The sequence below is a fragment of the Meles meles genome, chromosome 1, assembly GCF_922984935.1.
Source record: "Meles meles chromosome 1, mMelMel3.1 paternal haplotype, whole genome shotgun sequence".
Taxonomy (NCBI): domain Eukaryota; kingdom Metazoa; phylum Chordata; class Mammalia; order Carnivora; family Mustelidae; genus Meles; species Meles meles.
The window spans coordinates 98,228,069-98,243,223 of record NC_060066.1 but is presented as its reverse complement, the minus strand read 5'-3'; the positions used below and the strand labels follow the sequence as shown (position 1 = coordinate 98,243,223).

The 15,155-nt window shown below is 37.0% G+C and overlaps 1 protein-coding gene across 1 annotated transcript in view; it reads right to left on the bottom strand.

Moving 5' to 3' along the window:
- Nucleotides 1-15,155, bottom strand: part of TCEA1 (transcription elongation factor A1) — a 43,785-nt gene that overhangs the window by 3,880 nt on the left and 24,750 nt on the right. The window contains exons 5-8 of the mRNA XM_046022134.1: nt 13,064-13,209; nt 11,563-11,619; nt 10,401-10,555; nt 7,263-7,409 (exon numbers count right to left, since the gene is read on the bottom strand). Of these exons, the coding sequence (XP_045878090.1) occupies nt 7,263-7,409; nt 10,401-10,555; nt 11,563-11,619; nt 13,064-13,209 (505 nt within the window). The remainder of the gene's footprint in view (nt 1-7,262; nt 7,410-10,400; nt 10,556-11,562; nt 11,620-13,063; nt 13,210-15,155) is intronic.

Genomic DNA, 15,155 nt, shown 5'->3' with positions numbered 1-15,155 from the left:
TCTCTCTGACCTAGGAACCTGACATCTAATCTATTGTAAGATGGTAATTGGAAACACAAAGACAGATAAGTATCTGATCACAAAGTACAGATCAATATCACTAATCATTAGGGAAAGGCAAATGAAAACCACAAAGAATTATCATCTCACACCTGTTAGAATGGCTACTATGAAAAAGGCAAGAAATAACAAAAACTGCTGAGGATGTGGAGAAAAGGGAACTCCTATACAGTTGACAGGAATATAAACTGGCATATCCATTGCAAAAACAGGCCAGCAGATCCTCAAAAAATTAAAAATTATACTACCACACAGGGAAGCCTGGCTGGCTCAGTTGGTAGAGCATGAAACTCTTGATCTTGGAGTCGTAGCCCCACATTGGAGTGTAGATTTAAAAAAAAAAAGGCAGAGCAAGCATAAAAAGTAAAAGAAAAATCAACTATCTTATGACCCAGCAATCCCATTCCACAAATACATCTGAAGAAAATGAAATCAATACCTCAGAGAGTTATCTACACACTCACGCTCACTGCATTACTCACAACAGCCAAGATATGAAAACAATCTAAATGTCCTTCAGCAGAAGAATGGGTAAAGAAAAGTTATTCAGCTATAAAAAAGAAGGAAATCCTACCATTTGAGACAACACGGATGGACCTGGAAGGCATGCTAAATATGCCAAAGAATGACAAATACTGTATGGTATCACTTATACGTGGCATCGTAAAAATGAATGAATGAATGAATGAATGCGGATTTCATAGGAACAGAGAATAGATAGTAGTTTCAGGGGCTGGGAGAAGGGGGAAATGGAGAGATGAAGGTCAAAAGAAATAAACTTTCAAGTAAAGGAGAATAATTTGAGGATCTAATATACAGCATAGTGACGACAGTTAAGAGTAGATCTTAAGGGGGCGCCTGGGTGGCTCAGTGGATTAAGCCGCTGCCTTCGGCTCGGGTCATGATCTCAGGGTCCTGGGATCGAGCCCCGCATCGGGCTCTCTGCTCCGCAGGGAGCCTGCTTCCTCCTCTCTCTCTGCCTGCCTCTCTGCCTACTTGTGATCTCTCTCTGTCAAATAAATAAATAAAATCTTTAAAAAAAAAAAAAAAAGAGTAGATCTTAAGGAAGCTCACCACACACACAAAAAAAGAGTTAGCTACGTAAGGTAATGGATATGTTAACTATCTTGATCTTGGTAATCATTCCACAATGTATATGTATATCAAATCATCCCACTGTACACTTTAAAAACACTCAATTATATGTCAATTATTCCTCATAAAGCTGGGGGTTGGCGATGTGTGTACAGGGATGTTTGAGGTGTAATTTTATAGTAGTAACACAGGAAACAACTTAAATATTCAACAGGGAAATAATGAAATAAGAGCATACCCATCTGATGGAATATTATACAGCTATTAAGATGTTTACAAAGGGTTTGGTTTTTTTTTTAAATAATTAAAGGAAAATGCTTACACTATTACAGTAGTTAAGTGAAAAGAAGTACAGTTCTGCCTTGAACAATGTGGAGGCGAAAGGCACCAACTCCTTACACAGTTGAACATCCACAACTAACTCTCCCAAAACACAACTGCTAATAGTCTACTGTTAACTACAAGCCTTACCAACAACACAAACTGTCGATTAATACATATTTTGTATGTCATACCTACTACATACTGAATTCTTAAATCAAGCTACAGAAAAGAAAACATGATGGGGCGCCTGGGTGGCTCAGTGGGTTAAAGCCTCTGCCTTCGGCTCGGGTCATGATCCCAGGGTCCTGGGATCGAGCCCCGCGTTGGGCTCTCTGCTCTGCGGGGAGCCTGCTTCCTCCTCTCTCTCTGCCTGCCTCTCTGCCTGGTTGTGATTTCTCTCTGTCAAATAAATAAAATATTAAAAAAAAAAATCATAAGGAAAATACATTTACAGTAATGGACATAAATATGTTGAAAAAAATTTGTATGTTAAGTGGACTTATGCAGTTTAAGCCCATGATGTTCAACGGTCAACTATACATAAAATGGTTTAAAGGGGTGCCTAGGTGGCTCAGTTGGTTAAGCATCTGCCTTCAGCTTAGGTCATGATCCTGGAGTCCTGGGATCAAGCCCAATGCCAGGCTCCCTGCTCAGCAGAGAATCTGTTTCTTCCTCTCACTCTGCCTCTCCTCACTGCTCATGCTCTCTGTAATAAATAAAATCTTTAAAAAAAAATGGTTTAGGGGCGCCTGGGTGGCTCAGTGGGTTAAAGCCTCTGCCTTTGGCTCAGGTCATGATCTCAGGGTCCTGGGATCTAGCCCCGCATCGGGCTCTCTGCTCAGCAGGTAGCCTGCTTCCCTTCCTCTCTCTCTCTGCCTGCCTCTCTGCCTACTTGTGATCTCTGTCAAATAAATAAAATCTTAAAAAAAATGGTTTATAGGATTTAGCTACAACTAGATTAGAAAAACTTCACAAGGGGCACCTGGGTGGCTCAGTGGGTTAAAGCCTCTGCCTTCGGCTCGGGTCATGATCCCAGGGTCCTGGGATTGAGCCCTGCATCAGGCCCTCTGCTCAGCAGGGAGCCTGCTTCTCCCTCTCCCCTCTCTCTGCCTGCCTGTCTGCCTACTTGTGATCTCTGTCAAACAAATAAAAATTTTAAAAATATATTAAAAAAAAAAAAGAAGAAAAACTTCACAAAATACTGCAGGCACCAAAATACTGACCACTATTCCTTCTAAATGCAGATTAACGGGTGATTTAAATTTTTTGTTCATATTTTTCTGCATTTTCCAATTTTTCTATAAATAGGTACTTTACACTGCCTTAAAACAGCTAATATAGGGATGCCTCCATGGCTCAGTTGGTTAAGCATCTGACTCGATGTTGGTTTGGGTTGTGGGATCTGGGCGTGGAGCCTGCTTAAGATTCTCTCTCCCACTTTCCCTCTGCATCTCCCCACCATCCCTTCGGCTCAGGTCATGATCCCGGGGTCCTGGGATCAAGCCCCGCAATGGGCTCTCTGCTCGGCAGGGAGTCTGCTTCCTCCTCTCTCTCTGCCTGCCTCTCTGCCTACTGGTGATCTTTGTCTGTCAAATAAATAAATAAAATCTTAAAAAAAAAAAAAAAAAAAAGCTTATATGAACCAGAAATCCCACTCCTGAGAAAATACCCAAAAGAATGGAAAGCAGGGTCTCAAAGCGGTATTTGTATACAAAAGTTTAAAGCAGCAGTGTTCGTAAAAGCCCAAAATGTAGAAGTGTCCATCAACAGATGAATGGATAAACAAAATGTTGTATATACATACAGTGATAATTCAGCCTTAAAAAGGAAATTCTGATATATGCTATAATATGAACTATTTATGAACATTACATAGTTTTCATTTGCATTTCCCTGATGATTAGCGATGCTGATCTGTACACATTTCTTTGTGCTTCTAATTACTATCTTAGAATAGATCAGGTATCAGAATTAAGCCAGGGACAAAAAAGGACAAATACTGTTATGTGGTTCCATTTATCCCTCTGACTACCTAGAGTTGTCAAATTCAGATACTGGTGGTTGCCAGGAACTAGGGAAATGTACAGTCACTGTTTAATGGGTATCGCGTTTCAGTCTTCCAAGAGAAAAAGAGTCCTGGAGATTGCCACAAATACATTACCTGTATTACTACAGTGTATTCTTTTTTTTTTTTTTTTAAAGATTTTATTTATTTATTTGACAGAGAGAGATCACAAGTAGACAGAGAGGCAGGCAGAGAGAGAGAGAGGGGAGCAGGCTCGCTGCTGAGCAGAGAGCCCGATGCGGGACTTGATCCCAGGACCCTGAGATCATGACCCGAGCCGAAGGCAGCGGCTCAACCCACTGAGCCACCCAGGCGCCCCACTACAATGTATTCTTGTATTACTACTCAACTATATATTTAAAAATGGTTAAGGTGGCAAATTTTAGGTTATGTGTATTTTGCCACAACTAAAATTTTTAAAACAAAAGAGAACTCAGGAAAAAATAATAATAAATAAGCTAATGTGATTATTTTAAACTTTATCAACCATAATAGACTTCTGAAGTTCTCCACTGAGAACTACTGAAAACAAGGTCCCCAAAACAGAAGGTTTTCTTTCAACCGTACATTCCCGAATGAAGCTGACAGTGCATTATATATATTAAAGTTGTAAGTTATTCTTAAGGTTTAAATTATGGGGAAGATGAGGAAGATGGGTGAAGGCAAGAACCTGAACACCAACAATATTGCATTCTGAATGTCTATTTAAATTTAGTATGGGATGATGAAATCCAGTATATTTCCACCTTGAAGATGAGAAGCACACCATACTTGTCAACTATCAACATTATTTTTAACTCAAAAGCCCAAAGGAAGATAAAGAAAAGGCATTCTCAAAAGAATACCATTCTGTCCAAGGCCTTCAGATAAAAATCATTTGAAAAATCCTTCTGAAATATTCTCATGTATTTATATGTAGATACTTGCTAACTAGGGCCCTAAAAGTACAAAGATAGGAGGAACTTTTTGCTCTCTTGGAAAAATGTTAATCTCCTGGTAGGTACATATTAACCAAGAGTCAAACTTTTGTCTGTAATATCAGTTATTTTGCCAACATTGGAAGTTTTCTATCTATTGACAGAATTGATTCTAAGAAAATCATACCTCATATTTAGTACTAGGTTCTTTCTATTAAAAGAAACATTTTTTATTGTAGCTGATTATGCAAATATTTGTTCATATGGATTTTTCTGAAGATTTTATCTATTTGTTTAGAGAGAGAGAGCGTGTGCAAGGGGAGGGTGGTAGATGGAGACAGAGAGAGAACCTCAAGCAGACTCCACACTGAGCGCAAGCCTGACATGGGGCCTGATCCCAGGACCCTGAGATCATGACAGGAAACAAAATCAAGAGCTGGACGCTCAACCGACTAAGCCACCCAGGCACCCTGACTTCCAATGTTTTAAAGAAGCTTTGGCTTTAAATACCTTTCTATTTATACTTAGTACTTCCTGATATGCAGCACTTTCAGGACAGAATTTTTACTGCTGAGATGTTTCTGCCTAATCAAAAGAAAACCAAGCAATCCAAACTCAGAAATTTTTTTTTAAGATTTTTATTTATTTGACAGAATGAGAGCAGGAGAGCACAAGCAGTGGTAGTGGCAGAGCAATGGGGAGAAGCAGGCCCCACCCCCCAGCCAAGCAGGGAGCCTGATGTGGAGCTCTCAATGCCAGGACCCTGGAATCCTGACCAGAGCTGAATGCAGTTGTTTAACCAACTGAGCCACCCAGGAATCCCCAAACTCAGAAATTTCTGAAGCCACTTTCATATTTTAATATATTTTAGTGACTATCAGTAGTAATAGTTCCACAAAATAAAATACTGAAATATCAGATCGATAACTATGATTAAATGAAAGACTCCAAAAAGATAGAAAGGACTTTCGACTGGTTAAATAGAGCATATCTGAAAATGGGTGTTTTGTATCTTTAAAAACTAAAAGAGGCAGTTTATATAATGTGCTACCACATGTGTTTAGGAAATGGGGAAACAGGGGTGCGTGGCTGGGTTTGTCGGAAGAGCATGCAATTCTTGATCTCAGGGTTGGGAATGTGAACCACACAGGTGCAGAGACTACTAAAAATTATAAAAAATAAATATAAAAAAGGGAAAACAAAAAATATATACATATTTGCATGTGTATGCATAAAACACGTAGGAAGCCACAAAACAAACTAGTAACCTAGTTTATCTCCAGGGAGGTGGGACCAAGTTGCTGCAGGCAAAAGTGGGAGGGGAACTTTCCACTCACAATTTTTTGTATCTTTTGAATTTTTAACCTTGAGAGTAACACCTTCTAAAATTAAAAAAAAAAAAAAAGTAAAGGATCCTTTCTACAACTTATAGAGAGTTTAGTAATACTACTTCCTTAACTGCTTAATTTTCTATCAATAAGAAAATTCAATTCCCTAAATCCATTACCCTACAATATTAACTGTAAGTTGTTCTTTAAGTTGAAAATTTTGAGTTTAGTAAATTACAGACACAGCACAAAAATAGCTACTTGACAAATGAAATTAATGACAGTGATAAACCATTTTTACACACGCATAGACAACAAAAACAACCATTATGTGGCTGTTCTCAGCTAACTTTTTGTCCAAGAATAAAAAGGAAGGTTAGTTGTATCGTATGTGAAAAGTCATCAATACGTTGCAGAAAGGGTATCAGTCTCTGGAAAGCAGCTAAGCAAAAGTACCCATGCTCCAAGTGAGGAAGAGTAAAGAACTTTTCTTAAATTATATGATCCTGCCTAATAAAAAAAATTATAACCTATTTATATACTAACCAATAATCAACTGCTCAACTATTAGAGAAGGAATATGGTCATATCAGTAAATCCTACAATAATTTTTATAAATTTTACCTAACTGATACAGCTTCACAGTAACAATTTCCATGAAAGTATAAATATATCAACTTATTTTCAATTAACTGGAATGTGTTAGTATTAAGACAGCATTATCAGGGACGTTTGGGTGGCTCAGTCATTAAGTGTCTGCCTTTGGCTCGGGTCATGATCCCAGAGTCCTGGAATCAAGCCCCACATCAGGCTCCCTGCTCAGCAGAGAGCCTGCTTCTCCCTCTGCCTGCTGGTCCCCTGATTGTGGTCCCTCTCTGGTTGTCTCTGTCAAATAAATAAATAAAATGAAAGAAAGACAGAAAGAAAGAAAGAAGAGAGCAAGCAAGCAAACATTATCAAAGTTCTGGTAATTATCTTTACTACTTGTTTTGAAACAGGAGTTGCAAGCATTCTATTTATGTATTTAGTTTTAAATGGATTATAACTGACATACAATATTAGTTTCAGGTGTACAACATAGTGATTTGATATTTTTATACATTATAAAATGATTATCTTTATAGGTTTAGTTACCCTCTGTCACTAAACAAAGTTACAACATTACAGACTATATTTTCCATACTGTATATTACATCCTGTGACTTATAAATTTTATAACTGGGACGTCTGCACCTCTTAATTCCCTTTATTTAGTTCATGCAACCCCCCACCCTTCTTCTCCAACAACCACAACAACCACCAGTTTGTTCTCTGTATCTGAGTATTTCAATTTTTTTTTTAGATTCTATAAATGTGTGTGTGTGTGTGTGTGTATATAAATAAATATATGATATTTGTCTTCCTCTGACTTACTTAACACAATACCCTTAAGCATTCTTACATGAAAATAAGAATCTATAAATAATCACAAACCTGTGTGTAAGTACAATTCTTCTTTTTACATTTGCCACATGTGAATAAGTCAGTCTGGGTTCCACCCGTCTTGGCCATCTGATGCTCTCTGATGGCTTCTTTGGTCAAGTTTTTCCGCATCTCTTTGAGTTCATCACTAGCCATTTCCTGTGAGGGAGGTGGCAATACCACTCAGTTATAGGCATCTCCTATATATATCCTGAATGTTTTTTATGTTCTATTAGCTTAATAATAATGCAACAAAAACCAACTTTTAGAGTTTTAAAGGTGAAAAATTATTTTCCTCCAAGAACTCAGAGTTTGCTTTCTTTTAAAATTTCATCAAATACTTTTAAGTTTCTATGTGAAAATTAGATTTAATTACTGCTTAAAGGTTTATAAACAATGTAATAATACTACAGCAATGAGCACCTCTAATACCCAGATTGTTGTCCGTACCACTGCCCTCCCCAAAAAGGAATGAGGGATTTTTGGAGGAGCATCTGGCTCCCATTTTGAACCAAGAAATGCACGGGATTTGGGGCGCCCAGTGGCTCAATCAGTTGAGCGTCCAACTCTTGGTTTTGGCTCAGATTATGATCTCAGGGTTTTGAGATCCAACCCCATAACAACTCTGCACTCAATGCGAAGTTGGGTTTGGGATTCTCTCTCTCCTTTTCCCTCTGCCCTGCCCCCTGCTCACACTCTATTAGGAAAAAAAAAGAAATGCACAGGATAAGCCAGGGTCATCCTTTTGTGCCAGAGAAGAATGGAAGCTACCAAAGACTTTTGTGGTTGAGTCATATAAATGAGGGGCTAATATGAAGGAGCTCCCATTAGCCAAAGACAGGACAATTTCTTCAGCTATCAAAATAAATTTCTGTAAAGAACCAATTCTCATTGAACAGATAAAAATGTCACAAGCCCATGATGATACCAGAAAAGAAGAGCACAACCATACAAAAGAAAAGCCCCCAGTGGCAGTTACTAGGGCACCAACTCCTCATTCTGGTAACTATTAACTAAAGGGAGAGTTTCAGACAACAGACAACATTTACTTGCCTTTTGTATCCAAACCAAGAGTGCTCGCTTCGGCAGCACATATACTAAAATTGTATCCAAACCAAGAGGTCACCAAGTGCCTGAGTTTACAATGGAAAATGCTTCTTTACCAAAGAAATCTAGCTAATAAATGTGAAAGGAACGACAAAACTTTAGAAATCACTATTTTGTAACTCCTGGTAATTTAACCAATTTAGGTAAGGAAATCAGTGGATGAATACATTAGATGAAAGGTCAAAGGAGAACTTTACAATGGAGGAATCAGACTGTTAATATCCAAACCCACTAATCGATCTCAACATGCTAACAGTAGAACAAGACTTTATGTGTCTCCTGATGCAATACGAAGTAAAAAGCACCAATTCCGAAAGTATTATGTGGGGAAAACAGTTGAATTTGTATGTTATCAAGCCTATACAACTAGATCCCAGTTCACAGAAAATAGAGGGGACGGAAAAGTTAAATAAATAACATCATGATGGGGCGCCTGGGTGGCTCAATGGGTTAAAGCCTCTGCCTTCAGCTCAGGTCATGATCCCAGGGTCCTGGGATAGAGCCCTGCATCAGGCTCTCTGCTCAGTGAGGAGCCTGCTTCCTCTTTTCTCTCTCTCTGCCTACTTCTGATCTCTGTCTGTCAAATAAATAAATAATCTTAATTTTAAAAAAATCTTAAGGAGGAGATAATTAATACTGTGGGATACAGAAGTAAACTGGTTTCTTCAACAGGTCAGTGTCATGAAGAAAAAGGGGGTCAGGGGCAGAAGAGACTGCAAGAGATTTAAACACATATATACAAAATCTTTAGAGACCCAACTAAAGGTATGTGCAGACTCGAATCCTGATACAAAGAAATGTACAATCAAGAAAATATTAATATATAAATTAGGAATTACTGTTAGCTTTGTTGGATGTAGTGATGACAATATAATTATGTAAGAAGAAATTTTTTTTGAAAATTATATTTTTAAAGGTATCTCTCTTAAATTTATAAAGGTAAAAAGATACAATGTCTGGGATTTGTCTGAAAACAACTCAGGGGAAAAGAAAAAAAAAAGGATAGATGAAAAGGGTCATGAGGCACCTAGGCAGCTACCTTCAACTCAGGTCATAATCCCGAGGTTCTGGGATCAAGCCCCGCATCAGGCTCCTATCTCAGCGGACAGCCTGCTTTTCCCTCTCCCTCTGCTTGTGTTCCCTCTCTCACTGTGTCTCTCTCTGTCAAATAAATAAATAAAATCTTTTAAAAAAAGAAAAAGCGTCACAAATTCTATTTTTTAAAAGATTTTATTTATTTATTTGGAGAGAGCTCAAATTGGGGGGGGGGGCAAAGGAGAGAAGTGGACTTCCCACAGAGCAAGGAGCCCAAAGTGGGGCTCAATCCCAGGACCTTGGGATCATGACAGCTAAAGGCAGACGCTTTACTGACTGAACCACCCAGATGTCCCAAGGGTGACAAATTCCTGAAAATACGTGAAGCTTAGGTGATGGATATAAAGGAGTTCATTACATTATGGTCTCTAATTTAAAGTATTATGTTATTTTAATGAGGTTTTAGAAAAATGAATGTTAAAAATATAATAATTTTTATTAGCTATATAGAAAGACAAATTTACTCTATTGGATGTGTAATAAAATAATGAGACTGCAGATTATGAACAGCTGTGTCTATAAAGAGCAAACTCTGAATTTCGTTTTCTCAATCATTCCCTAAAATTTAAGGAACAGTCAATAAGATGTGACCAATTTTAGGGGTTTAACAATGAAAAGAACTTGGAGGTTACAAAGCCTGTTTGCAATTAAGATATTCAAATCTTCAATTCCATGTGAGTCCAAAATAAATAAAAACTGTTTCATATTTAGACAATGATTTAAGGCAATCAACCAAAGATCATGGTATAGTTGTGGAAGAGATAAAGTATTGATACCAACAGATTTAATCACCTAAAGTATGTGTCTAGTACTTTATACATATAAATATAGCAAAACAACTAATGATGATTTATTATAAATATAGTACTTATAAAGTACTTTGTGATTTATACATCTTTTCACTTAACATCATGGAACCACATCATGGAAATGTTCATATATACTCACCTCTGCTGTCATTCTAGCGAATAAGTCAGGAGGAATATTTCCACACAGTACATTTTTCCTTAAATTTGGATTCTTAGCATCTTTAAGATTTGATATTCTACTTCGTACTCTATTTTTGTATTTCATGTCTGTATTCCTTATTTCTTGATAAATAGGTACTAGGCCGTTAAGGAAAAAAGTTAAATTGTAAAGGTATTTTTTTTTTAATTTCACCAAAGTAAGAATTCCTAAAATTTCTAAGCAGTTCTCCAAAACGGTTTCCAACTTAGATTAAGCTAACAGGCAGTGTTTCTACCTCATTTCTTGATCTGTAACTGGCAAATAAAAGTGATCCTACTTTTATTACACTGTGAATGAGCAATGCTTTCTTCTTGTTTAATGCCAGTAGCACACAAATTAGAGACATTTCAAAAAGTAACTTAGGTACTCAGTCTGAGTGAGAAAATTTGTGAAAAGAAGCCTGCATTTATATAAACTTTCACTTGCCCAAATCTGAATTCTACAAAGGATCCTAAAAGCCTTGATGACTACACAGTTCCTTTGGGGGCCCTCTGGGAAGAAACCATTCACGGTGCCCTAAAGGTTCATTTCCCCCCCAGCTCAGCAAGAAGCTAGTTTACCAGGGTTTTTTTTTTTTTTTTTTTTTTTCCTCAACAGAACAGGTGAGCCCAAAGAGCAGCATACTTTCTTTCCAACAAGGCCATTTCCAAAACTAGAACAGTTCCAAGGTCACATGGTCACCCAGATGTGCACGACCCCTCTCCTGAATCCCCTTCCGTGGTGCCCAGGACAAACATACTTCCTTCCTGGGTAATGAACTCAGGGGACCCCATATGCTTTGCTGAGATCCCCCAAACATGAAACACTACTACACATGTATAGTGTGTCTTCCATGCCCTCCTTCTGCACAAATTCATCTGAGATGCCACATTCTCAATTTGCAAGGCAGAAAAATAAAAATACTATCAACACATATGTTTTAATTTTGAGTAACAAGAAAACAAGAACAAAATGACATAGATGGCCCTATATCCTGTCCTTGCAAAATAATACAATGAAGACAGAAACTGAAAAATCAAACTCTAAATTCTATACAGAAAGAAGAAAAATAGTTAATCTAGCAAATTATTTAAACAATCATGAATAAACACACAAAGGATATCTTCCTCAATTTGAGATCCTAATTCTTCCTCATCAGCGCCAATAGCGACGTAGTCATCTAAACACAGGCACAAAGAATTGTCAAAAATAAGCGATTATGTCATTAAAAAAAAAATTTCAATACAGAGTAAATTAAACTGCATTCCTATTTCTTCAACCCCATTGCCCTAATAAAGAGTCCTTTTTGTTTACTTTCATTAGAATCTGATCTCTTTCCTACCCACTAGACTCCTCCTCTGGATTCACCTAATGTCCACAGTGCTCCTGCATTGATGACTCCTTATCCCTCAGGAGTGGGGAAGTAATTGATCTAGCAGGCAATTCCTCAATTCACAACTCCATAAATTCTGGTTGCTCCAGCAGAGAGTAGAGAAAGTTATAGAAAGAACTTTCTTGTATCCTGTGACTCAGGCTTCAATGCAAAGAAACCATTCATTTCATCTGCCAATCACATATATGGACACACTCAGAAGACTCCTATGCAAATATTCAAATGGATAGAAGGAAATAAAAAGAAACTAGGAAGAAAAAAGAAAAAATATAAAGAGACAATAAGGGAATCAAAATAGAAAGGGCAGAGTAAAGATAAAAACAGGTCATAGTAACTATGGTACAGTATAATAGAAAAGAAAAGGAATGAATTTGTGTAAGATGATAAATATTCCTATATATGAAACTTTTACATAAGAATGACTTCAAATTAAATTAAATTAATCGCATATATATATATATAAATCAAGATCTCTTTTCCACTTAAAAGTAAAAAATGGAATTATGAATATAAAACTTAAATACTATATGTCATACTACCATTTAACAATAGGACCCAAATACAATACCATTAATGCTCAATCTGGGAGCAGAGTAATTACAGGTGACCCTTGAATGACACAGTGATTAGGGATGTCAACTCCCTGTGCAGTCAAAAATCCACATATAACCTTTGACTTCCCAAAAACTTAACTAGTAATAGCATACTGTTAACCAAAAGCCTATCAATGATGTAAAGAATTAACACATATTTTATATATGTACTATATACTGTATTCTTACAACAGAGTACGCTAAAGAAAAGAATGTTAAGAAAATCCTAAGAGAAAACACATTTACAGTATCGTACTAGTTTTGTCGAGAAAAAAAAAAAAACTTCATTATAAGTAAACCCATGCAATTTAAACTCATTATCCAAGGATCAACTAGGGTTTGCAGATTAAAAGTGGGGGAAAAGAAGATTTGTGAAAAACCTTTAAGTTACTATGAATCTAGGGAAACATCCACATATTAGAAAGGATCTCCTTCTTGGAACTATATAGTAGCGAGCAGAGGCCCCAGGATGCCTAGTGCTCTCTGCCATCGTTATGCCACAACATCTTCCTGAACTAAGTAGTGCAAGCAGCTACACGAGGAAGCCACTGGCGAAACAGAAACATGGAGGTGGACATGGCATCGGTGGTGGTGAGGAACAAAGAACCAGGAAATGAAACAGGGTACACTAAACTTACCTCCCGTTCGGAGAGCTGCGGCCAGCATCTCCCTACATTTTAACCGTACAGAATCAGAAGTGCTTGGTGCCCGAGGAAAAGATGAAACATAAGTATCTCGAGCATTTGTCTCATCCTTTCTGCTGCTTACGTTGCCACTGGAACTACTAAAATACATATACATGCACACACACACCAAAAAGAAAACAGGAAAAATACTCTTAAAGTAACATCATTACTATCACTCTCTAAAAACAAAAATTTGGGGCATAAATAAGATCATATTCAGCGACTCTTAAATGAAAAAAGACATGCATACAGATTTCTAAAAAGTTCAAGTTTTAGGAAATCTGAGACATGTTTCATGGTTTTTTTAACCAGTTAAACACCTTGATTATCCTTTTAAACATTAATATTTTTAATAAAGAAAATACACATAACAGCTCAATACAATAAATGAAAACAAGGATCTTGTTTTTGAGAAAGGTAAGAGGATGATACCAGAGAATACGAAGCTCTCAACCAAGACTAGAGGGGAAAAAACAATGCTCAAAAAACCCTATTCCAATTAGACAACCAATGAAGTTTATATTTAAAACACTCTCTTCTGGATAAAAAACGTGTAGTTAAAAATGAATTTTAATAATATGAAAATGTCTCCCCTGGGGCTAATAATACATTGTATGTTTATTAAAAAATTTTTTAAATTAAAAAAAAAAAGAATATGAAATGTCTCTTTAACTCCTCCCTAGAAACATCAACTCAATCAGGACAGTTTAACAGTTTTCCAGTCAACCTAATCATTTCAATTGCTTCTAACTTCTTAAGAGTCTCACCAAAATATTTTCTGTGGGGTTTTAATGTTTATCACACTGAAGATATTTGCCACAAACCTTTCCAAAGACACCAATCACCAGCCACAGAGTAACTTACTGCATTCCTCCAAAAAGATCCCACCTCCTCTCTCTCCACATAACCCACTATCAAATTGCACAAACTGATCCCGGTGGGCAGAACAGTCCTTCTGTATACCTTTTACGTTTAATCACCTCCTTCCTGAAGCCTTGTCTTCTCCAGAATGAGAGAGTGTGAGTAAGCATGAGTGTGTATAGCTAAACACCAAACCACTTTGTCAGACTTCATATGTGATAATTCAATGTGTTTGTCAATAGGCTCTCTCCCTAAACTGCAATTACATAAAACAGACAAAAATATACTAGGAACTCATGCCTTCTCAATATCTATTTAAAATATCTGCCTACACTTTCATATTTTATATCCAAGGCATGAAGTCAGCAACTTTGAATATAATACAACTGCAAGATTTGTCCAAAATTTTGTAAATTATGACCTATACTTTTCAAAAATATTACGGTCATGAAAAACAGTGACAGACTGAAGAATTACTCCAGATTAAAGTAAACCAGAGATGACAGCTAAATGCAGAATGTGATCCTGGATGATATTATGGAAAAAATCTTTTCCTCTGCAATAAAATACTTTATAGGGAAAATGCTAACATGAATATGCCCTACAGATTAGGACAAAAGTACTGTATTAATCCTAACTTCTGGATTTTGCTATCTATATTGTGCTTAGATGTGAGAAAGAGTCCTTGTTCTCAGTAAATACACACTGATATATCTAGGGATATAAAGGACTCTCATTTATTTCAAAATAAAATTATTCATGTGACTGAGTATGTACACACACATATGTGTAAGCATATACACATACAGTGGCAACTGGGAGTTCTTTGTTCTGTTCTTACAATTTTCTAAAAGTCTAAAACTATCTCGAGTCAGAAAACACTGAATAAATTTTATTAACAAAGGATGTTCACCCTTTAGCTTACCTCTTTTATTATCAAGTTTAGTTAGTTCTAATGCATAAGACAACAGTATATGGAATATTAATTACTGTTACTGAACCAATGAGGGGTACATTATCACTTTGGGGAAAATACTAAAACATAAATTAAGTTAAAATGGGTAGCCTAGGGGCGCCTGGGTGGCTCAGTGGATTAAGCCGCTGCCTTCGGCTCAGGTCATGATCTCAGGGTCCTGGGATCGAGCCCCGCATCGGGCTCTCTGCTCTGCAGGGAGCCTGCTTC